Here is a 24633-nt window from a genome sequence, read left to right as displayed (position 1 = left end):
AACACTTGTTTTTTAAAAGTAAAAAAGAAATGGAGTTCCAAGTTCTTAGGCCTTCCTTTAGCAGAAAAATTTGCTGTAAAATTCCCTACCACCCCCTCCCCACAGTTTTGTTTTATTTTTTATCTTGGCTGCATTGGATTTGTTTGTATCAAAATGTTTTAATTTGCTGTCATCAAATTTATCCATTTTACTTCCTGTAATGCTCTTTATTTCTAGCATTGTCATGCTCTTCCTTTATATATAGATCTGATAGGTAAGATATTCCAGGCTCCACTAACTTTGTTATATCATGCTTTAAGTCTAAATCATGTACCCATTTTGGCCTTATCTTGGCAAACAGTATGAGGTGGTGGTCTATACCTAGTTTCTGCAAAACCACTTTCCAGTTTTAATCAAATAGAGAGTTTTTGTCGCAAAAGCTTGGATTTTTGAAGTTATCAGACACAAGATTGCTGTGGTGTATTGTGTTCCTAATCTATTCCACTATTTCTTAGCCAGTAATAGATTGTTTTGATGTTCATTGCCTTAAAGTTTGAAATCTGGAACTGCTAGGTCACCTTCCTTACCATTTTTGGCATGAATTCCCTTGATATTTTTTTACCTTTTTTTCTTCCAAGTAAATTTTAGTATTATTTTTTCTAGGTCTATAAAATATTTTTTTTTTTTTGTGATTTGATTGGTATGGAATTGAATTGTTAGATTAATTTAGGGAGAATTGTCATTTTTTAAAACTATGTTGAATCAGCCCGCCCATGAGCAATTGATGTATTTCTCATTGTTTAATTCTCCCTTTATTTGTGCGAACAGTGTTTTGTAATTGTGCTTATATAGCCAGAGTTTGTTTTGACAGGTAGATTCCCAAGTATTTTATATTGTCTATCGCTATTTTAAATGGAATTCCTCTATATCTTGCCGCTTACCTTTCTTGGTAATATATAGAAATGTCGATGATTTATGTGGGTTTATTTAATATCCTGCAACTTTGCTGAATTTGTTAATTAGTTAATTTTCTAAGTCTGACGTAGGCTTAAATCTTTCAGTTTTCACTATGGCTGGAGCTAGAGGCAAATACAGCTGTTTCCATACCCTTTCCTCTCCAACTGCTCAGAGCATGAGGATGAGAAGAAAATCAAATAGCAGAGTAGATTGAAATACAGCATCCCACAATATGCTGCCTACAAGAACAGAGACACACAGAGTAGACAGAGATAAGGGATTGGTGTATTATGCTTCAGCTGAAGTAAAAAAAAGAAGGATATTAAAAATAAATTTCTTTACTGGGAAGACGATCTGCTGAAAATAATTGATTTAATATAAGCTAGCGGTTACAATAGATCAACGTTCATCTGATCTCCCTATTAGGTCAGAGAAAAAAGTGGATAATTGTGAATTTTAGGTTTATTCCACCCTGCTTTATATACAGTTAATTACTTAAATGTCATTTTTACTTCCTTGGTAAGTTCCATGAGTGGAACACTAAGTATGGTGGTTCTACTGTTCTTGATGGAAAAAACAGCTTATTTTAGTAGTTTTTAAAAACATTTCCTATTTTATTGTTTTTAGTTCTTTTTCAGTTTTCATTATTGAATATTATTGGGTTGACTTTTCTTGGTTGGCTATCTTTTCAAATTTTCTTTATATTACTTTTACCTTTTACTTTTCTTTGCTCTGTGAGATAATGTTGTTTATAATTGTCAACCAGCTTTTAGATTTTAGAAATGAATTTATATTCTAAACCAATGTTGCCTTTGGAAGCCATTTCTCACCAATTAGCAAGTAAGTGAAATATCTGATGAATAAATAATTTTTTAAGCTTCTTGTTGCAATTAATTTCATTCATTTAACTTTTGAATGATGTTATAATTGGTATTGATATAATTTCTTTTGTCCACTTCTAATCTTTGATTTTCATTAATATGCCTATATATTTAATAATGTGGCTGAATCTTATTTGGATGGTATATTTTTGTGCAAGTCTCTGCATGTCTGTGCATACAGACAACTGATTCAGGGTTGATTCCTATATCTTTATAGATATTTTCCCATCTTAAAATTTACTCAATTTTATTCTTTGAATTTATGTGGCAGAAATTATAATAAAAAGCTCTGAGACTACTGCTATTTCTGGTGAGTAAATTCCTTCCATCAATTCCAACCAGCACCAATCTTACTCTCCATTTTATAGTTTAATTGAGTTGTCTGGGGCACCAAGAGGTTTCCTAACTGTTTCATCTCAGTTGGAATTTGAAGTCAAATCCTGCTTCTGATGCTGGCTTTCTTTCCATTTCACTAGACTACCTCTCTGATATAATATATGTATTTATAAATATGCAAACACATTTTGATGTGTTTTTTTCTTTTATTTAAGGATTTTGAATCTTTCTTCTCTGCAAAAGAAGAAAATATTATATATTCATTCCTTGGCTTGGCACCTCCTCCAGGTTCAAAGGTATGATTTTATGTCTTATTAATATCTGATATATTTAAATGTTATAAAAGGGGATATCACATATGAATATTAAATGATGAATGACAATCAAGAGGTAAATAGGATTTTTGTAAAACTATTGTTGAGAGTATTTATGAGTAATGATTCTTTTTCCCTTTAAAATTTACTTTTGATCTATTTTTTTAAACCTGACAATATAGATATCCCTTCTTCTTTGCAGGAGTTTGGGGCATGTTGCCCCTGAGATCTGGAAGATCTGGCAAAATTGCCATAAATGTGCTTGGCATCCCCCAAACCAGAGCATAGAACTGCAGTTCTTTTACTAGAAATTTAATTTTTAGAAAAAAATTGTGTAGCTATTCATTTATGTCATTGAACAGTAAAATACATACTGTATAGGTAATATTATGCATAAAAGCACATACATTTAGTGTATTGTAATATTTATATGGAAAATGGGTGGGATTGAAGAACGGGGGATACTGAAGGTTTTGTAAGAGGGAATGGAGAAGTTGAAGGGAGAGAGGGAATATGGCTGTCTGTGAGGTAAAAGGAGAGAGATACCCCCTGCCGAGAGGCTATATTTTGAAAAATGGGGTTCCTGAGAAATGGGCCACTTATGATAGCCTGAGGGGATGTCTGCTCTAATGGATTGATGTTGAAGATACCCCAGAGCAGGTAAGCAGGGACCCTCCTGAGGGACAAGCCTCCCCCCAGACTAGTCACCCAGCAGGGATCCAATAAGGACTGTTTATAGTCTTCTTATCTGACTGCGGTTATTTAAATAAAGGTACATTTTAATAACAAGTTTGGATTAGGGAGGTATTCGGGAAGAGGGATTTCCGTAGATGAGGTTTGAGTCTCAGTTTTGGAGCTGAGGCCAGGCCTCACAGGCTGGTGGAGGGTTTCTCTTATTCTGGTCTATGCTATATCTGTACTAGTTTTCTTAAGTTTGAAGTCTTAGCAGTAGACAGTAAGAGGAAGAAAAGTTCTGATCTTCAGAGCTGATTGGGCCTGTCTCTTTGGGCTGAAGCCCCTAAAGACCCACCTTACAGTCCAAACTGCTTCCCTTAAGTCCTTTTGTCCGATGAACACGATCATAGGGATCCAGGTAGAGCTCACAGTTGGGAAATTCAGGAATAGAACCACTTCTATCCAGATACAGGGAGAGAGGCTCCTTTCAGTTCCAGGGCCAGGAAGAGGGTGCCAGTCATGAGACCAACTGCCACTCCCAATTGTCCCTTCCCCCACCTACTGTCATTCTTATCAGTGTCTTCTCCATAACATTTCAACTACTGTTTGTTCCACCTGATTGGCAGAAAGTCCAAAACTTGCTTTAGTTTTCCTTTCCACAGCTTTTATGAATTATTAAACTTTTAAAGATATTTCTACATTTCTAGCCTTTCTGTGTCTAGCCTTTCTACTGGCTTTCATGTTCTTTTTACAAACTTTAACTTTTTGCTTATTTTAATTTAAAAAAATTAATTGTATATATTTATGTTACTAAAAGATAAAATGTTATATTATATAATATAATGCATATATCTTGTGTATTTCTGAATTTCTAATTTTTTTTTGTGTGTTGTCTGCTGGCCTTTGTGTGTCAACTGCAGCTTCTTCAAAATTTCCCCAAAATATCATTTAATTTCTCATGTGGTCCCACAATATATTGAAACTGTGATGTTCCCATCACAGTTTCAATATATTGTGGGGGAAGGGACACATGTATATACAAAATAAATGTAAGCTGATAAAATACAAGCTAGGAAAGGAAGGCAATAACATTTGGACATTTGGGGAGATCAGGAAAGGCTTCTTGTAGAAGATAGTACTTTATATTGTATCTTGAAGGAAGTTATTAGCCCAAATTGCTCAACTCTTTCAATTGAGAATCTTGCCTCAGATTTTACTGAAAAAATTAAAAACATTTGCTAAGAGCTCCTTTTTCTCCCTCTTTTTCAGCATATGCCACTCTTATGCTTTCTCTCATTATTTTCTCCTTCACCCCATCTCATATGAAGAGGTGTCGCTACTTCTTGCCAAGACTAACCCTTTCTTTACCTGACAAGTAATCTCATTTTATCTTAAATTCAGCATATCCAAAACTGAATTATCTTCCCTCCCAACACCTAACATCCTTCCAGACTTCCTTATTACTTTCAAGGGCTCCACATCCTTCCAGTATTCCAGGCTCACAACCTGAGTATATTCCCTGATTCTTCATTATTTCTTATTCCACTCCTTCAATATCCAATCTATTGCCGAAGTCTGTTAACTTCATCTTTGCAACATCTCTTCAGTGTCAAAGGCACTGCCATCACCCTATTGCAGGACCTCATCTCCTCACTCCTGGACAATTGCATTAGCCTTTTGGTCAGCTTTCTACAAGTCTCTCCCCACTTCTAGTCTCCCTTTCAAATTTAGCTTCTAAAATAATTTTCCTAAAGTGCAAATCTGACCATATCACTTCCCTACTCAATAAACACCCTATGATTTCCTTCCAATATAAAATGCAAAATTCTGTTGACATTTAAGGTCATTCATAACCTGTTCCCCCTCCAATCTTTCCAGTTTTTTATAACTTATCCCTCCCTTCCTGCATATACTCTTGGTTCCAGTGACACTGCCCTACTTGCTATTCCACGAACAAGACATTACATATCTCAGCTCCAGGCATTTTGAAAGGGAAATCATTGAAATTTATTGAGTAGGAAGAAAATGATGTTATTTTCCCATAGTTCCAAATACAATTTGGAACTAAACCACTTCACAAGCTCTACCAACAATGTGCCAATTTACATCCCTCCCAGTAATCCCTCTGACATTGGCTGTCTTCTATCATCTTCTCCAGCTTGCATGAAGTTAAGTAACCCTATCAGCTCTTATGAGTTCATTTTTATGCAAATTATTTATATATCCGGCCTTAGTCTTTTTCCTGAGCTTCAGTCTCACATTACCAATTGCCAAGCAGACATTTCAAATTGAAATGCTTTTTTGGTATTTGAAACACAATATATCCTAAACTGAATGTATTAACTTTCTTTCCAAATATACCCCTCTTCTGTGGTTCCCTATTTTGGTTGATGCCATTAATATTCCATTCACCCAGGTTTGCAACTTTGGCATCACTTTCAATTCCTCATTTTGATTTACTCTACACATACCATGTCCCGATGTTTCTATGCCTACAACATCTCTTGTTATACTTTGATTTCCTCTTCATTCATAGAGCCATCACACAAGTATAGGTCTTCATCTCTTTATCTGAAATATTGCACTCATCTCCTAAGTGGTCTCCTGCCTAATCTTACCCCTTTCCAATCCATCTTCTACATAGCCACCAAAGGTTTTAACTTAAAGTACAGATTTGGCCACCTCTTACGTACCTCATTTTGCCTCAATTTCCAACATGAATTAAGAGAATTCTGGCATTAGAGCTGCTACTCTGACAGAAGTGGGTCATAACACAGACTCCTTGAAAACTTTGTATTTACCATTAATTCTTAACACGGTTCTTGGCATGTAGTAGGTGCATAAGTGCTTGTTGATTGCTTCCTATGGAGAACTCTCAAATGAAGAACTTCCTCTATCAATGCAAAAAGATTTCTTCTCTAATATAGGACTACACAAATAGATTGTGTTGAACCCTTCCTGGATCTGATGTCAGCTATGCCATGCCAGTATATGACAAATATAGGAAGATTCAAGATTAAATCTACCAGAGCAATACTGGACCACACTTAGTGCATTTCCTGCATCACAATGGTCTCATCAAGTTAATTTCCAAATGTAGATGTCCAATTGTTAGCTGAGTCCATAGTTCTGCTGCTATTGGACTGGGTCACATTGGTTATTTGGGTTTAACTTTTCACTGGCTGGCTTCCATTATATACTCAAATTCCATCATGTATTTCAGTCCTTATCTTTTGGAGGTCTAATATCTTTTACGTAAAACAGGAAAGAACAGACACAACAGAGCAAGCAACCATTGTAGAGCTTTAGACTCTTGCACCACATTGCGGCACCCTGGAGGGGAGATAAAAACAGGAGGGTTTTCTCCTCAATGAGGGCTTTTAGCACTTCTGACTTACTGCAATATGCCAAATGCATTTTATTATGATTCTGTCCAGTTCTACAAAGCACCCCCCTGTGACTAGATTGTTATAGAACTAAATCTGCCCTGTTGTTTTATTAGATGGGCTTAGCCCAATCATGAGAGCAGCAAATAGCCCTCCCATGATTTGTACCCTACCTTTTTTAGTTATAGGCTATATTCATTAGTGTGACTGTTTTTTATAGGACAGCTAGAAGCATGTCCCACTAGAAGGAGCTTGGCTATCATAGAAATGCTGTAATCCAAGCACCATATGCACTCTTCCTCCACTAAAACATTTCTTGGCCCCAGCAAAACAATTAGGTACATTTGGCACATTTGTTTGTATCATCAAATGTGGAAAGTTTTTCTTAAGGAACCTCAATGTTGAATTATTTCTCTAGTGTTTTGAACAAAGGAGTCTTCTCAAAGACCTATGACACAGTTCTTTATGGCCTAATAAATGCCATTCAATGTTCTAAGTAACTTAATCTGTGCAGAACAGTTCTTAGGTGATTTCAAAACTAGTCATCCTTTATGAGTCCCTGGACCTACAGGGCTTATGGGCCTGGTTATTAGATTTAAAAAATGATACAAATTCAACAAACAAAAAACATTTTCTAGTTTTTGTAGGCTCTCATCTCTCACTACCTGCCTATTTCTATTTATCCCAACCCAACATACCTCAAAACCCCCAAACCCTAGGAAAAACAAAAAAAATTATAGCTAAAAAAACCAATTAGAAACAGCAAAAAGTAAAAATAAAAGAAAGGAAGGACTTGTTCTAAATGAACTTCTGGTGTATTTTGTTCTTTAACCCCAGGGATTGAGGACTTCTGGTTGACTTGAAGTTATCACATCATTTGAAACATTCTGGATGAAAATGCCACCTTCAGCTCTCCCGTAGTATGGGATAATCCCTACCTTTCTCCTTTGGATCTCCTGTCAATAAGTATAAAGGGTTCCAGATGAAATATCTTTTGGGAATAGTCCATACAAAACTTCACTAGTGGATTACAACAAAACCAAAGGACATTCAAACTATAGGTCCAAACTCAACAGATGATAGGGCAAGCAGGTTGGCTCAAAAAGAAGGCAAATAAATTAACTCAGATGAGCCTTGACACATGTGACTGAACTAGAGGAAATATATTCTAAATGTGAAAAAATGTTGCAGGTTTTGAGAGGTCATTCTTTTTTATTGTGTTCTTTTATCTTCCACTTATTTTAATTTTTTAGTTATCAAACATTAATTTTTCTCCCTTTCAGCAGTTCCAGTAGGGAAATAAGAAGACAAAACCTTTGAAACAAATGTTCATCGTCATGAAAAATAAATCCCTAAATTCTCCATGTTCAAAAATGTTTCATTTTGTATATTTAATCTGTGAACTCTCTGTCAGAATATGGATAGCATTCTTCATCCTTGGTCGTCCTATAAAATCATGGTAGATAATTTTATTAATGAGTTCAAAAAGTCTTTCAAAATCATTCATTTTTAGTATTGTTGTTACTCTATAAATTGCTCTTCTGGTTCTGTTGACTCTACTCTGCGCGAGTTAGTCAGTAAACATTTAAGTACTTACTATATTGCAGGCACTGTGTTAAATTCATACAAGTCTTTCCAAGTTTCTCTGAGACTGTTTTTCATCATTTCTTGCAAAACAACAGTATTCCATTACAAATGTCATAATTTTTTTCAGTCATCCCTCTGTTTATGGGCACCTCAAAAATTGCTATAACTATTTTTATACATATGGGACCTTATGCTCTTCTTTGGAGTTCTTTGAGTACATTATCATGAGAACCAGTATCACTGGTTCAAAAAGTATTCATAGTTGAGTAACTTTTGTGGCATAGTCTCAAATTGCTTCACGAGCAATGCATTGTTGTTCGTTTTTACTATTACTATTATTTACTATTACTATTTACTATTACTATTACTATTTGGAATATATTTTTGAATTAATTTATTTAATCAATTTAGAACATTATTCCTTGGGCACTGGAATCACATTATTTCCCCCCTCCCCTCCTCCCACCTTTCCCACAGCCGGTGAAATTTCATTGGGTATTACATATGTAATTTGGAATATTTTTGCAATTAAAGTTCTTTTCTTTCTGACAATAATCTCCTGTAGTATAAATCAGTAGTGACATCATTGGATCAAAAGGTATGAATGATTTTAGTACTTTTTAAAGCCTATCTTTCCATAAATCTCCAAATTTAATATTTCCATCTTTTAAATTTTTGTCAGATTAATAGATTCAAGGGTATATATCTCAGGTTTGATTTCATTTGCACTTATCTGATTTTATTAGTGATTTTGTTTTAAAAACTTCTTAGGGATTTTGAATTATTTTAGATTGAGTTTGAATTTTTAAATAATTATCATTTCTTTGATCTGAATAAGCTTGAGTATGAAATTTCCTCATTATTGCTTCTATTTGGTGTGAACAACATACAGTCAGTGGACATCCCAAAACTAAATCTGCTGACTTTTGGACTAACACTGCAGCAGCTGCTATACCCCTTAGACAAGGAACTGTCCCAGCAGCTATTGGATCAAGCTGACAACTGTAATATCCATTTGGAAGATAACTTTGTCCCAAAGTCTGTGTCAGCACCCCAGAAACAATACCTTCAGTCTCATTAATAAATATTAAGTGAAGCTTTCCCATTGGGAATGAAAAAAATGGTTCAGCCAAGGGATAAATAGTCCTGTGTCTCACCCAGCTGTAAACTCACTGCAGTCTCTAGTGTAGCAAACTAGCTATAGAGGTCAGATAGACACTGCCAGCTCCTTTCATTTCCAGTCTTTCATTTATTTATTTATTTGTTTATTTTTAAAAAACTCTTACCTTCGTCTTGGAATGAATGTGTATTGGTTCCAAGGCAGAAGAGCAGTAAGGGCTAGGCCATGGGGGTGAAGTGACTTGTCCAGGGTCACACAGCTGGAAAGTGTCTGAGACCAGATTTGAACCCAGGACCCCCCATCTCTAGGCCTGGCTCTCAATCCACTGAGCCACCCAGCTGTCCCCCATTTCCAGTCTTTTAACTTGAGCAACTTGACGTAGGTTTGGCATCTATCTTCCCTCTAGTCAGAAATCAGAAGTGCCCAAAGTGATTTGAAAGCCAAAGAAGACTAAGGCCTGAAGGTCTTTCCTTCTCGAGCCAGTTTTGCCCTGCCTTAGGAAAGATTGGGCATTCATTTTTCACTAATAAGGTGGGAGCTCTGTACACAGGGACTTTGGGATTGGGCTTCCCTGAATCAAAACTCTTTGCAGGTACTTGCAGAAATCATCTGGGGCAAGTCCAAAATAATGTAAGTATGCAGAACAAATGCAAATATTAGTGATTTAAACAATGATAATTTTCCTGGCATTCTAGGCAACCTTCAGTTTTGTTGTAATTTCTATTAACCCTTGCTAGATTGTTAGTATAGTGTGTTTTTCACCAATAATTTATCCTCTATGGAGAGGCCGTTAAGTTATGACTGTTGAGACAAGATGGTTCTCAGAGCAGTCTCAAGAATTCTGGCTTAGCCAGGAGTATAAAACAATATTCATTATGATTTAAAAATAAAGACTAAAGAAAAGGGATGGGAAAAGGAAATCAGTGGAGAAGAAATTCTTATAATATAGTAATCCTAAGCTAATAAATCTTATCTAGCCACCCAAATAAATCTGACCGACAAGAATCTCTTCACTTCCCAACAAGGTTGCGGCTACACTTTCTTCCTATCTATCTATTTCCCCCCAAAACCTAATCCATCCTAAACTAAATTCTTATCTTATACACAAAAAAGAGCAAGTTGGATTTTTCTTCTTATCCGTCTAGTTGGAAAGAACAGCTCAGAATCTCCAAGGTCTTCCTCCACACTCACAGTAAACCAGCTGGGCTCAAAATAATTTACCCAGTGATCTCCTTTGCTGATTTTGGTCTGTTACATGAAATTTTATATAGGAAGCAATTGAGAATTTCCCACTCTAGTCAAGCCTCTCTCAGGGTCTCTTATCCACACAGGATCAACCCCAAGAGTGCAAAGACACTTTTGTGTAACTGTAACTCAAGGCATTCTGGGGAAAATTATTTTACCCACAATCCGTCTCTGAGATTCCATTCAAAGAAACCCAAGTTACCTCTTACATATGCATTTATCCATAAATTATGCTCTGTAACTATGTCCTAACATACTCTAACTTAATGAACAAATATCCTACTACAGTTGAAACTGAAAAAAAATTGTCTGCTTAGTAGATATGGTGATACAGTGCCTCACCAAGGAGGATACGATGGGCGATAACATGGTTAAATGCAGGATGTTATATGCACATTTCATAAGCAGGTGACACTCATCCTCTATAACATCAGTCAAAAGCAATAAGCACGTCAACAGCAAAACAAAGCGACCACTCACATCAATAACCCTATCATTAGACCTACGTATAAAATGCAACTTAGTCCTATTAAGGTTTGCCAAGTGCTTTATCTCACTTGATCCTTATAACTAGTTAAGCAGTACAGGTTGCTTATTCCCATTTTTACAGATGAGCAATCAGGGGCAGAAGTATTAGGTGCTTGTTCAGGGTCACAGGGAGTAAATGCCAAAGCAAGTGGGTGAACGTAGGTCTTCTGGATCCGAAGTCCAGTTCTGTATTTACTGTCTCGTGTGATATCTGCCCAGGAGATTTCATTTGATTATGGAGGGATTCCTGAATCATGTGGAATGTTTGCTTCCCTGCTACTTTCCTTCTCCCTACCAGGGACATCTCGAATTGTAGTTCCTTTAGGGCAGGGTGTACTTACACTGTCTATTTGCCCCTTCCTTAGCCTACATGATTGACTCACTTCCTTTTCTAGTCATTAGAAATGGATATTTGGTCAAATGTAAAGAGCACCTGAGTTCTTATAGAAGGGTCTTTCTTGTCCTCACTTATCTGCACGACTTTGGCCAAATCCCTTAGCCTCAGTTTCTTTACCTGTAAAATGAAGTGGTTTACATAGGTGGTCTCTGAGGATTCTTTTTATGTCTAGATTTAGAATTCTAGGATTCTGTATTTCTCACACTATTTATTACGTTTAGATCCTGATTGGCCACATGCCACAGCCTTCTTGTAATCATGATTACAAGTTTCCATGATTACAGCTTTGGCTCATGTAAATTTCTTCCTCAGAGATTGGGATATTATAGGAATCCATAAAGATTAGTGGGGAAAACATTTCTATTGAAAAATTGTCTTTTCCTCCAGCAATCTGCTTGGCATCATTATAAGTAGTACTGAGTTTCCAAAATGTCAAAGTCCACTCTTTTCCCACTCATTCGGTCTTCAAGTCATTTTTCATAGTATATAATGAAATCTTTAATTGTATTATGGTTCTCATAATATATTTTCTGCCTTCATTTTTCTTTACATCATTGACCTCATTTTAAAATATCCACATCCACCTATCTTTCTCGCTTTTATAGTAGGTTTTGGTCTTTATTCAGACTCCATTAGTTCTTTCTCTGGAGGCAGATTGGCATTTTTTACCATGAATCATTGGGGATGATCTCAGATCACCATTTTGCTAAGAATAACTCAGTCATTCACAAGTGGTCTTCATCCAATATTGCTGTGACTGCGTACAATATTCTTAGGCTGCCCACTTCACTTTGCATCAGTTCCTGCAGGTCTTTCCAGGTTTTCTGAAGTGTCCTTCTCATAACTTCTTATAGCACAGCAGTATTACAATCATATACAACAGCTTGTCCAGCCATTTCTTAACTGATGGGTGCCAGTTCACAACTCCCCCAACAGTGAATTAGTGTCCCGATTGATAACTGTGATGTGATCTCAAGACTGCTTGCTCATGACATTAGACCATAAATCAATTGTGGAATAATTTGTATTCTTCTAAATATGACTAAAATTTTTGAATTTTATGACTAAATTTTGACTAAATGACTAAAATTTTGAATTCTAAATATGACTAAAATATTTGAAAAAGGAGACCTTTGCTGTAAAAATTTCCCTTAGCTTTCTGTTTTTTCTTCTAATCTTGGTGAATTGATTTTCTTTGTGCAACCCCTTTATAAATGTAATCAAATGAATCCACTTTACATTTCATAATGCTATCTCTTGCTTTGAAACAAATCCTTCCCTTATCTATAGAAGTGAGAGGTAAACTATAACATGCTCCCCTAATTTGCCCTTTTTATCTAAATCATGTTCTTTTGTTCCTTTTTTTTTTTAAAGCCTTTACCTTCTATCTTAGACTTGATTTTAAGTATCATTTTGAAGGCAGAAGAGTGGTAAGGGCTAGGATATTGGGGTTAAATTATTTGTCCAGAACCTCAGTTATGAAGTGTGTGAAACCAGATTTGAATCCAGGACCTCCACCTCTAGTTCTTTATTCACTGAGCCACATATATGTTCCCATGTACCCATTTTCACCTTATCTTGGCAAATGTTGTGGTATTGATCAGTACTTCATTTCTATCAGCTTTTTCCCCACTTTTCTCAGTAGTTTTTTTTAAATTATGCAGTGAGTTAATGTACCAAAAACTTGGTTTATCAAACACTAGATTATGATGGTCATTTGTTACTGTGCATTGTATACCTAGCCTATTCCACTGATCTATCAGTCTATTTTTTTAGCTAGTACCAGCTTGTTTGGATGATTATTACTTTATAATATAGTTCGAAATCAGCTATTCCTAGGCTGCCTTGCTTCACATTTTTCCCATCAATTCCCCTGATATTCTTGAATTTTTGTTCTTCCAAATGAATTTTGTTATCTTCTCTAGCTCTATAAAATAATATTTTGGTAGTTTAATTATTTTGGCACTAAGTAATTTAGGTAGAATTTTCATTTTTATTATTTTGGCTCAGCCTACCCATGAGCAATTGATATTTTTCCAATTGTTTAGATTTGACTTTATTTTTATGAAAAATGTTCTGTAATTGTGTTCCTATAGCCCCTGGGTTTGTTTTGGCAGGTAGACTCCCTGGTATTTTATATTGTCTGCAGTTGTTTTAAATGGATTTTCTTTTTCTATATCTTGTTGCTGGACTTTGTTGGTAATATATAGAAATGATGATGAATTGTCTAGGTTTATTTTATATCTTGCAACATTGCTGAAATTTTAAATTATTTCACCGAGATTTTTAGTTGATTCTCTGGGAATCTCTATGTATACCGTCATATCATCTACAAAGTGTGATGGTTGTGTTTCTTCATTGCCTGTTCTAATTCCTTCAATTTGTTTTCCCTCTCATTGTTATACCCAGCCTATATTGTTACTCCTGGATTATATTGAATAATAGTGATGATAATGGGTATCCTTGCTTTATCTCTTATCTTATTGAGAAGGCCTGTAACTTATCCCCATTGCAGAGAATGCTTGCTGATGGTTTTAGATAGATATTATTAATCATTTTAAGGGGAGTTCCTTTTATCCCTGTGTTCTCTAGTGTTTTTAATAGGAACGGGTGTTCTATTTTGTCAAAATCTTTTTCTGCATCATATAATTATATGATTTTTCTTGGTTTTGTTAATAGTATTGCCAATTTTGCTGATAGTTTTCCTAATATCAAGCCAGCCTTACATCCCTGGTATAAGTTCTTCCAGGTCATAATGTACATCCTTGTGATAGATCACTGTAATCTCCTTGCTAGTATTTTTAAAAAGGTTTTTGCACCAACATTCTTTTTTGAAATTGGTCTTTCTCTATTTTAGTTCTTGATTCAGGTATCAAAACATTTTTGTGTCATGAAAGGAAATGGTAGGACTCCTTTTTCTGTTTTCCCAAAGAGCTTATTTAGTAGTAGAATTAATTGTTCTTTAAGTTGAATTGTGAATTCATCTGGCTGTGGGAATGTTTTCTTATGGAATTCACTGATGGTTTGTTCAATTTCTTTTTTTTAAAGAAACAGTTATATAAGCATTTTATTTCTTTTGTTAATCTGAGCAGTTTATTTTTTGTAAACATTCATCCATTTCACTTATTGTCAAATTCATTTACATGTAATTGGGCAAAAATAGCTCCTAATAACTGCTTTTATTTCCTCTTTTTTGATGGCAAGCTGTTAATTTAATTTTCTAATTTCTTTTTTAAATCAAATTAATCAATGGCTTATCTATATTATTGCCTCCCCCCCCTAAAACCAGCTCCGTATTTATTAGGTGTAAGGTCCAATTTTCTTAATCTCTCCTTTGATTTTCAGAATTTCCAATTTGGTGTTTAATTGGGGAATTTTAATTTGTTCTTTTTCCATTTTTTAAATTGCATGCATAATTCATTGATATTTTCTTTTTGTATTTTATCAATGTAATCATTTAGAGATTAAAAAAAAGTTAAAAGTAATATAAAGTGCAAGGACTGATATTCCTTTCTAGAGGTTTCACTATTTTCAAGTGTTCTTGATTTTATCTGTGACACAGGTGCCAGAAACAACTGAGGAAACATCATCTCTTCCGAATGGCGAACTTGTAGGAGGGGAACAGAGCTCTATGGAAGTAATCATTTTTGTACTCTCTTTCCCAAACCTCAACCTGTCCGGAATCCCTTATTTTCATCTTCCCATTTTATTCAGCTTTTAAAATGCCCCAGTTTGTACCCAGCCTAGTTTGGGGATAATATCCACTTCCCAAAGATTTATCTCTGTGGCTTCAGATTTCCTGCACTCTCTTAAGACAAGCACCTCATTCAACCCCCTCAAGACCCCTTTTTTAAACTTTGACTTCTCTTCTCTGATCTGCTTGATTTGATTGAAATACGTATAGTGGCTGACTATTACAGCTAGTTTTCCAGCTATTTGATACACTTTTAGATTCTCCACATATTACTCTAGACAAAGAGTTGGACTTCTCTCTTCTACCCACCCCACCCCACCCATACTCCTTCCACATACCTAGAGGGCCATGTGGCCCAGGCTTCTATGATCCTCTTTGGTGAACTATGTAACAGCGGGCTATTCATTTAACCTCTCAATCTCTAGGCACATCTGTATTCATTTCAGAATAAATGCTAATCTGCAATGATAAAGGAATTTTCCTCATTAAGACAGCCCTGAGCCAAGAAAAACAAAGGTCTGATAATACAAATACAGAGAGCTTACTGGTATGATGGACTAGGAACTTTAGACATACAAATGAACAAGAACATATTTAACGTTATCCAGATCATCTTTTATTCAAGGAAACTAACATCCTTCATTACCAATTCCCAAGGTTCCCCATGGCTTAAAAAACACAGCAAAACAAAACAAAGTAGATAGAAGAAGCAAGACACTGAGCCCATAGGGTTACCCTTTTCTTTCAATAGGGAAATCCCATAGCTTTGGTGGTGTATTTTACCTGGGAAAATTTTTTGTTGTCACCCTACATAATAAGTAAGAACAGAACATTTCCCACTTTTGCCACAAATAAAGGCAGGGTCACGCTGCCATGCACAGCATTACTGATGTATGTTACCACACTGTATGTTCCTCTGTGTTTAGGGAATCGACAATGCTGAAGCAAGTGGAAACAATGAGGTGCATAAAGAAGACAACGAAGATGGAGACAGTCCTGAATCAGAAGTCAAACAGGCAAGTTGTTCCCTAGCCCCACTTTTAGTTTCTATTTTAGAAATTCACGTTGCTTCAGAAGACCTTCTAGCACAGAGGAAGATGTTGGGACATCAAATAAGACTTTATGTCCTTGGGAAGGACTATCAGTGTTCTTCAATTTGGATTCTGCTCATCCAGAAATTGTGCTAAATTAGACACTGTAGGCTTTCTGGGTTGATAAAGTCTATAATCTCCAGTTCTGAAGTGGAACTGTGAATTATGCTTCTTGGTGCTAGGTACCCGATCAGCTTGAATGTAACTCAGGCCTTATTCCCTGTGTGCTCTGCTCCCCAAAATACAGAAACATAGAGCCTAGTTGTCTAAAACCTGGGCAGAGTTTATAGTTCTGCTTTTAGCATCATAGGGGAAGAAGCCATGATTAAAGATGAGATTTTTTGAAATTGGGATGTTTATACATGTTACTTATTATTACAACAGGCAGTCAGCTGCCTACTGAGCTAGTTGTAGATATGCCCAGAAGTTTGTACATGTTTTATTATTTTTTGTGTTGAACTCTTACTTTTATTGGTACGGGGGAATTTCCATGAGGCGACTCCCTTTACCAATATCGATTGTTACCTGCTCCATCATTTTATAGGTGTTGGAGTTGTCTAGGGGCACTGAGAAGTTCCGTGAGTTGCCTAGATGAATACAGCCTGTGTATATGAGAAATCCAGCTTCAACCACGGTCGCTGCAATTCCTAGAATAGCTCTCCATTCATTGTATCTTGACTGCCTCCCTGCACATGTGTTTATATGGGCGCCATGCTGAAGTATGAGTTAAGATACAGTAACGGGAATTTTAAACTAGTAGCTACTGACGATACTAAAATCACAAACAGTATTATGTAGAAGAAAAATGTCTCAGAATGTTATTGCTAAGGAGAAAACAGTATAAGGGTTTGGATATGGCATAAAAAAGTGATTGTTTATATATTTCCCTCTGATTAGAGAAGGCAGATAGGGCCAACCTCTTCTCAAATCCTCTGTTGAAGGAGGGCATCAGTGGTAGCCATCTAGTCATTTCCTACTTTGCTGAACTCCTCTGTACTTGATTTGCTAGATGACCCGTGGATAGAACACTGGACCTTGAATCAAGAAGACCTGAGGTCAAATGTCGACTTACGACACATACTGTCATCCTTGGCAAATCACTTAACTTCTCTTTGTCTCAATTTCCTCAAACTCTGAAATGGGAATTATTATAGCTCTTATCTTGAAAATCTGTTGTGGTGCTTAGTCCCTGGTATTTAAATGCTTAGTCCAATGCTTACCATCCTTCCTGCTTTTGCTTTCCCTCCCCGGGTACCTTCCCTACCTTTCCCCTTCCCTCTTTCTCCCTTCTTCAGCTTCTTTATATGCCTTCTCCCATTAGACTGTGAGCTTTTTGAGGACTGGGACTATCTTGTCTTTTTTTTTTTTTTTGAATCAATAAAGTATAGCAAAGTACCTGGCACACAGTATGTGCTCGATAAATGTTTATTGACTGATGTGCAAAGCATCTTAGTCATTTAATTATAGGGAAAAGGGTAGCCAGGTAGCACAGTAGTTAGAGAGTTAGGCCTGGAATCAAGAGCACCTGGCTTCAAAGGTAGCCTTAGACACTCCCTAGCCATGTAAACTTGGGCAAGTCCCTTATCCCCCCGGCCCAGCTGCCTAGCCCTTGCAGCTCTTCTGGCTCAGAATTGATACTAAGATAGAAGGGAAGGGCTTTACAAAATAGTTATAGGAAGAGTTGCTTAGAGTACTGAGATTAATTAAGCAGCTTGCTTATGGTTTCATAGCCAGTATGTGTCAGAGAGAGAGAGTTGGACTCAGACAGTCCTGGCTCTGAATAAATAAATAAGAAAAAGGTGCAAAAAGGCACAGAAACTAGGTGGAAGCATAAGATCACAACAACTTATCTCTGTGTAGAAAAGAATAGACGGTTTCTAAGCATAACTACTGGATAAAATAAAGTAATGCTGTAGTCAATGACTTCCATTTAAATCTTTAATATTACAAGACTTTATAACTATCCTTCCTTCCTTCCACATAGTAACATCAGCAACTCTCAATTCATATAAACTATACCTTTAGTGACCAGACAATTCAGTTATTATTTATTAATTCTCTATGGAGGAATACTCAAAGTGAATGAAGTGAGTAAGATATTACTTTGAAACGGGGCAACTCCTGATATCTCGTGTCTTTATTACTTCGCATCCCTATGCCTACCTCCCCAGTTGGTCTCGGAATACAGGATGTGTAAACACCAAGTTTGGATTTCTGGATAATGTGGTTTATTGGAAAAATATTTAGATCTGGTTATCTAATTACAACTACAACAATCAGCTGTTTTCAAGTCTGAACTTTTCCTGTATAAGAAAGCTTCACATAGTAGGGGGCATGGTTTACTCAAACTTTTTTCTCTCCTGAAGAGCAAATATAAAATCAAGAGATATAATTCAATGTTTTGTTCTTATAAACATTTAGAAATGCCTATGTGTTGTCCATCACTGAAATGCACGACATTTGCTATAAGGAAGGCAATTAGTATTTAGGAAAAATGATCTTTGGACCCTTTGCCCAAACCATATGTTCCATTATATTTGTAATTATGAGGTATCACTAGCTCCTAGTCCTTTTATGAGGTGTAGAAACCATTCTCTAATGGAATTAAATGGATCAATCTTATTGAACAGAAAAAAAAAAACTACACAAACTTTTGCAGGGTTTTAAATGGCTAAAACCTAGAGCCATGATGGAGAGCCTATGGCATGTGAACCAAAGATGGCATACAGAGACCTCTCTGTGGCATGAGCACTGTTTCCCACCTGAGTTAGGTACTAGAAAGGCAGAGGGACTCAGGTAGAGCTGTTCTCTTTCCCCTCTCCACCATGCCTCCCTGCCCCTCTGTATAGCAGCCCAATGGAAGCACTTATTCCCTTCTCTGAGTGGAACACTTAGGGCACTCCCCTTCCCCTCTCCATGTGCACCTCTCCCTCCCCTGAGCAGAGCACTGGAGCAACTCTTTTCTCTCCCCTGTCTAGGGTAAGGGGGGGGGGCTCAATATCTGGGGGTGGTGGGGCACAGCATCCAGTCTGGGGGTGGGGCGGAATACAGCATGTGCCATCTAAAAGGTTCTGAAAGGTTCACCATCACTGACCTAGAGGTATTAGTTCAAGGCAGTGCAGGCTCAGGAGCTTTGTGGAAAAAATTCCTGAAGAGTGGGAAGAGGAGCTTTCGTGTATCAGCCACAGTGTTATGTAGTTATATATCAACAGAGAGATAACTCGTCTAGCAATTTAAAAGTTGAAAAATTTTGATGCACAATTGAGGGGGGTAAAGACAACAAAGACACAAAAAACAGTAAATTATTAGTGCGCTTTAAGCCCTTGGTTTTCAGAGAATCAGTAAATATGGAACTAGATTGCCAAGAAATAAATTGGAAGACTCTTGAAATTATTGACTTCACTACTTGAAGGATCCATGATTTTCTTGAGTTGGGGACTTCTACCAATATAAGGAACAGCAACAAAGAACTGGGTAATATTGGTTGTCTGGGAATAAGGATGAGCAGTTCTGGAATGCCAGAATGCTAGAGGGTTTAGGATTACAGCTAGTGAATCAAGAAAGTGATTAAGACTAGACAGAGAATGGATGAGAAACTGAAAGGATGGGAAGTGTCAAGAATAGAGTTAGTGGGAAAGGTGAGTGTACAAAAGGGTGGGTGTAAAGAGCAGAATTTTGAAATGCTGACTGACTTGGAACTGGTACAGTTCTGTGAAATGGTAAAGGCTATATGGGTGGCCTTGTGGTTGTTGCCAAAGGAGGGTAGAGAAGGTCGTATTTGGGTTTGAGGAGCTTGAGGAATTGTGTAGTCAAAGTGCTGAAGGTGTTATAAATATTAATATTAAAGTCTGTAGAGATGACGACAGGGGAATTATGTTTCTCTACAATAATAGCATACTAGAACTTTTAAATGTCCAGTCTGACCTATGACTAATTTTGGCCTGAATGGATAACACTGGTCTATTAGTTAGCTTTTTGCTGTAGAATATAGCACATCCTATATTTAATACACATTGTTAAATACAACAAAATACTAGATTCTTTTTACTGGCTCCCATTGGTTACTTAGTTGTGTAAACTATTACATTCTGATTTTAATTTTCTTTAAAACTTGTTTTTTTCTCTTTACATGTAAAAAATTTAGCGTTTATTTTTTAAAACGTTGAGTTCCAAATTCTCTTTCTTCTTCCCCTCTATCCTCATTAAGAAGGCAAGCAATTTGATATAGGTTATATATGTGCAGTCATGAAAAATATTTCCATATTAGTCATGTTGTTTTGATTTTTCTAAGCAAAAAGTAAAAGAATTCTCTAACTTATAGCCTATTTGTTAATATTATGAGTCAAAGATATAGTTTAAAAGAAGGACAAATGAAACATATTAAATATATTTATTTTGGTGGACATTCCCAAATAATAAAATTCAACACTGTGGGATATTATTTCAAAGGGTAAGAGACTTGTTTTTGTGCCTCTTTTTTCAGTTCCAATTATTGCTTTGATTTTTTATGCATATTTGTAAATGACATTATTATCCATCATTTAAATAAGGATGAGACGACAGAAGAAGAAGAAAAAGAGGTAGCAGAAGAAGAAGAAAAAGGAGAAGAGGAAGAAAAGGAGGAAGCAGAAGAGGAAGAAGATTCTTAGTTTTTTTCACACTTAATTTCTTCAAGTTTCTCAGGTATTTAATTTGTGTGCTTGAAAGATTATTCTAGGAATGACTGTAATAAGTCATTGCTCTTAAAATTTCAATATTAGGAAAGTATATCTCAGCATGAGCCATTTGAACATGTTTTGGTCTGCTTTTCTAAGGCACCGATCCTAAATTTGAAAAGTCCCAGAGCTATGTTAATTGGGTTTACTACAAATATGTGTTTTATGGAATCTCACTTGAATTCTCACTATAACAAGATAATTCTCCTTAACTGAATGCCCATAGAGGCTTTCCCCAATTTTATCTTCTCTTCTCAACCTTCTCACACTTCTTTCTCTTCATGTCCTTACCTTAAATTATACTGAGAAAGGAGGATATTTGCAAAGGACTTCCTCTCATCTCTCTCAAAAACCTCTTATTTCCTGCCTGCCATTTCCCCTTTTACATTACTCTGAGGTAGAGCTCAGTCTTCTCCTTGACAAAGTCAACCATTCTACCTATCTTCCATCTCCTCTAGCAGATTAGTTTCTCTTTCTCTCTTTCCTTTTCTCTCTCCCTCCTTTCCTTTCACCCATTCCCCCTCGTCTTCTTTCCTTCCCTTTCTCTGTCCGTCTCTATATCTCTGTCTCCCTTTCTGCCTCCTCATATTTATTGATTCATTCCTCACTCCCTGAAGACATTCCCAGGTCTTCTTCATCCTTGAAACACACCACCCCCATCCCCATTTGACCCTACCATTTCTTCCAGGTTTTGTTCTCTCGAAATCCTCTTCTCAGCCCAATTCCCATAGAAACTATCTATCCTCTGCCTTAGCTTCTTTTTGTCTTAGTTTCTTGTATCTCCACTGAAATTACTCTCTCTTCCTGAAAAGGAAAGACATCTAACCACTCCTTTTCATTCCCCTTTGCTGCATCAGCATCCATGTCACATTTTCTAAGTATGAGAGTACCCAGGGCTCTTTCCTAGCCTCTCTTCTTCTCTCTCTCTTCCTTCTTTCTTTGACCCTTTTAACTCATATGCGTCTAATTATTGTCTCTGTGACGCCCCAATCTATAATCTACTCCTCACCTCTCTTCTGAGCTGCAGCCTCACATTGCCAAGCCCTGTTGGACACTTCCAATTAGATAGAATTTCAAATGCACCATGTCCAAAAGAGAACACAAAGTCTTTCCCTCAAAACCCTCATCTCTTCAGAACGTCCTTGTTTCTGTTGAAGGCACCACAAGCTTTCTACCATATCGTCTTTCATTTTTTATTCGAACTCTTTCCATATACCTAAGCAGTTGAAAAAGATTGTTTGCTAACTGCACCTCTCTATCATCAGTTACCCTTCTCTCTCTACTCATAAGATGATAACACTAGTTTATGCCTTCATCACCCCCCTTTGTCCTCCCAGTTATTGGCCCTTCCTGTCCCTACCCATCTCAGTTCATCCTCATCACAGCTACCAATCTGTTTTTCTCAAAGACTCATCAGATTCCGCCCCTACTGAAGAAACTCTGGTGGTTCTTCATCACCTCTAGGATAAAATACACACTTCTGTTTGTCATTTTACCATCTTTACCACCGGGTCACACATTACCTTTCCAATTTTAGGACCCAGAGCTTTAATAGCTTAGCACTATTTTAGCCTTTTGGGATATCCCATGTGACTATAATTCATAAATACTACAGTCCCACCAAACTGACCTTCTTACTATTCCTCCCACATGATACGGCATCTCCTATCACCACACCTCAGCACTGGCTATCCCCCAATCCTAGATTATACTCTTCTCTATTCCACTTAGAATTCGTTGTTTCCTTTAAGGTTAAAACTCAAGTCCTACCTTTTACATACTGGCTTCCGCAGGAGCCATTAGGGAAGGGAAGGGAGAACAAAATATTTATATAGTGCCTATTATGTATCAGGAACTGTGCTCGGTATTTTTTACAAATATTAGGCTATTTGAGCTTCACAGCTCTACAAATCAGAAGCTATTATTATCTTCATTTTACAATTGAGGACACAGGCAAATTGAACTGAAGTGGCTTGTGCTGGATCACACAGCTAGTGAGGTTGGATTTGAAGTCTACTTTCGTTGACTCCATGTCCAGTGCTCTGTCTGCTGCACTACCAGCTGTGCTAATATCTAATACTCCAAAATTTTATTATATTACTTTCATATCCATATTGTTTATACCTACGTAGTAGAGTTTTAAAGTCTACCTTCATGCATAGCCTCATTGGGAAGTTGAGAGGAATATGTGTTATAGTGCAATAGTCTACAACCACAATTATGTTATTCATTCTCATTTAGAGTAATTCATGAATATGTTGATGTTTTTCATAAATTAATTGATGTTTTCCCATGAATTAGTATCTCTAAGGCCCATCTCAGTTTAGTAATTATTAGTTATCAAACTTGACACTTTTTTATTATAAACTTTCACTCCTCTCTTTATCAAGCTTCCTACTCTCCCAGGCTTAACTAAACTTCAAGGTTACACAACATATCAATAATGCAAACAACAGTAAAACAGATATAAATAATCATTTACAGTATATCAATTTTAAGAAAGATCACGGCAAGATCATATCTAATCAATACTGTCACTGATGACTTCTCATCAGTTCTGTAAGCACAGTCCCATCATTCAGCTCCCTTAGGATAGCAGCCAAAATCTCTCAAGACTTCCTTTCATAGTGACTTGCCCACATACCCACTATTTGCTGGTTGCAGAACTGGTGATCTTTCAACTTTATCATGAGGGTTCACTAGTTGTCTTCCTGAAGTCCTTGTGTTTTGTAATGAAGTAGGGCTTGTGAATGCTATCTGGGCTATTTTTCTAAATGGTTTGTCTTGAAGGTATATAGGAAAATCTATGTGATGCTATTTCTAGAGGAACATAAGAAAAACTATTTTAGATGCAAAATATCCCAGGATTTTAGTCATAAATTTGTACTTTTCTGTAACACACAAAGGACTAGAAATAAATTATTATCTGGCTTTCTGTTAACCAAAACCCTTTATCAGTATCTAGGCAAACCACCACCAGGTGCAAAATGACCAGAAGCAGGAGAGGTCTTCTGTGATGCAAGAATAAGAGAGATTGAAAATGATGAGTAGTTAAGTTTGAGATGCTAGGAACAAGGTTATGTGGCCAAACAATGCTGAAGAGGTCAAGCTAAGCCCAAAAGCATTAATTAAGAGCTTACTTTGTGCCAGACACTGTGCTAAGAGCTGACACACAAAAAGGCAAAAATGGCCCCTGTTTTCAAGGATTTCACAGTTTAATTAAGCACAATAGATATTGGGAAAATTGTATTGCTAAAACTATTTGGACTTCTGAGATTAGAGCTATTTATTTATCCTTTCTTATTGGTTCTAAGGCAGAAGAGTGGTAAGGGCTAGGCAATGGGGGGTTAAGTGACTTGCCCAGGGTCACACAGCTGGGAAGTGTCTGAGGCCAGATTTGAACCTAGGACCTCCCATCTCTAGGCCTGAGTCTCAATCCACTGAGCCAGCAAGCTGCCCCCAAGGTCAGCATTTATGGTCAAACATGACTAACAGTTCCGTTGCTAGCCTAAGTATGTGATTATATGAGTACAGAAGAGACTACAGTGGGCCAGCTAGAGAGCGAGAAGTGACACTTTGCTATTCTGGCAAAACATTATCTTTCTTTGGTTGGGGCGTGGGAGCAAAGAAAAGAGAATAGATTCATGCTTGCAACTTCACAAAAAAAGAAAGAAAGAGACTCTTAAAAGTAAACCTTAAAGACAGGTAAGCAGAAAGGGGGAAATAAA

General features: G+C 36.7%; 1 protein-coding gene across 6 annotated transcripts in view; it reads left to right on the top strand.

The window, feature by feature from the left end:
- Positions 1 to 24633, top strand: part of SH3BGR (SH3 domain binding glutamate rich protein) — an 83459-nt gene that overhangs the window by 27668 nt on the left and 31158 nt on the right. For all 6 annotated transcript variants that reach the window (XM_056825961.1, XM_056825965.1, XM_056825963.1 and 3 more), the window contains exons 3-6: positions 2369 to 2449; positions 14968 to 15042; positions 16026 to 16115; positions 20741 to 20873. In XM_056825961.1, coding sequence (XP_056681939.1) covers positions 2369 to 2449; positions 14968 to 15042; positions 16026 to 16115; positions 20741 to 20839 — 345 coding nt within the window. In that variant the 3' untranslated portion in view covers positions 20840 to 20873. The remainder of the gene's footprint in view (positions 1 to 2368; positions 2450 to 14967; positions 15043 to 16025; positions 16116 to 20740; positions 20874 to 24633) is intronic.

The sequence above is a fragment of the Monodelphis domestica genome, chromosome 4 (genome assembly GCF_027887165.1).
Source record: "Monodelphis domestica isolate mMonDom1 chromosome 4, mMonDom1.pri, whole genome shotgun sequence".
Taxonomy (NCBI): domain Eukaryota; kingdom Metazoa; phylum Chordata; class Mammalia; order Didelphimorphia; family Didelphidae; genus Monodelphis; species Monodelphis domestica.
Note: the sequence above shows the minus strand (reverse complement) of the source record. Positions and strands in the feature narration are given on the sequence as shown.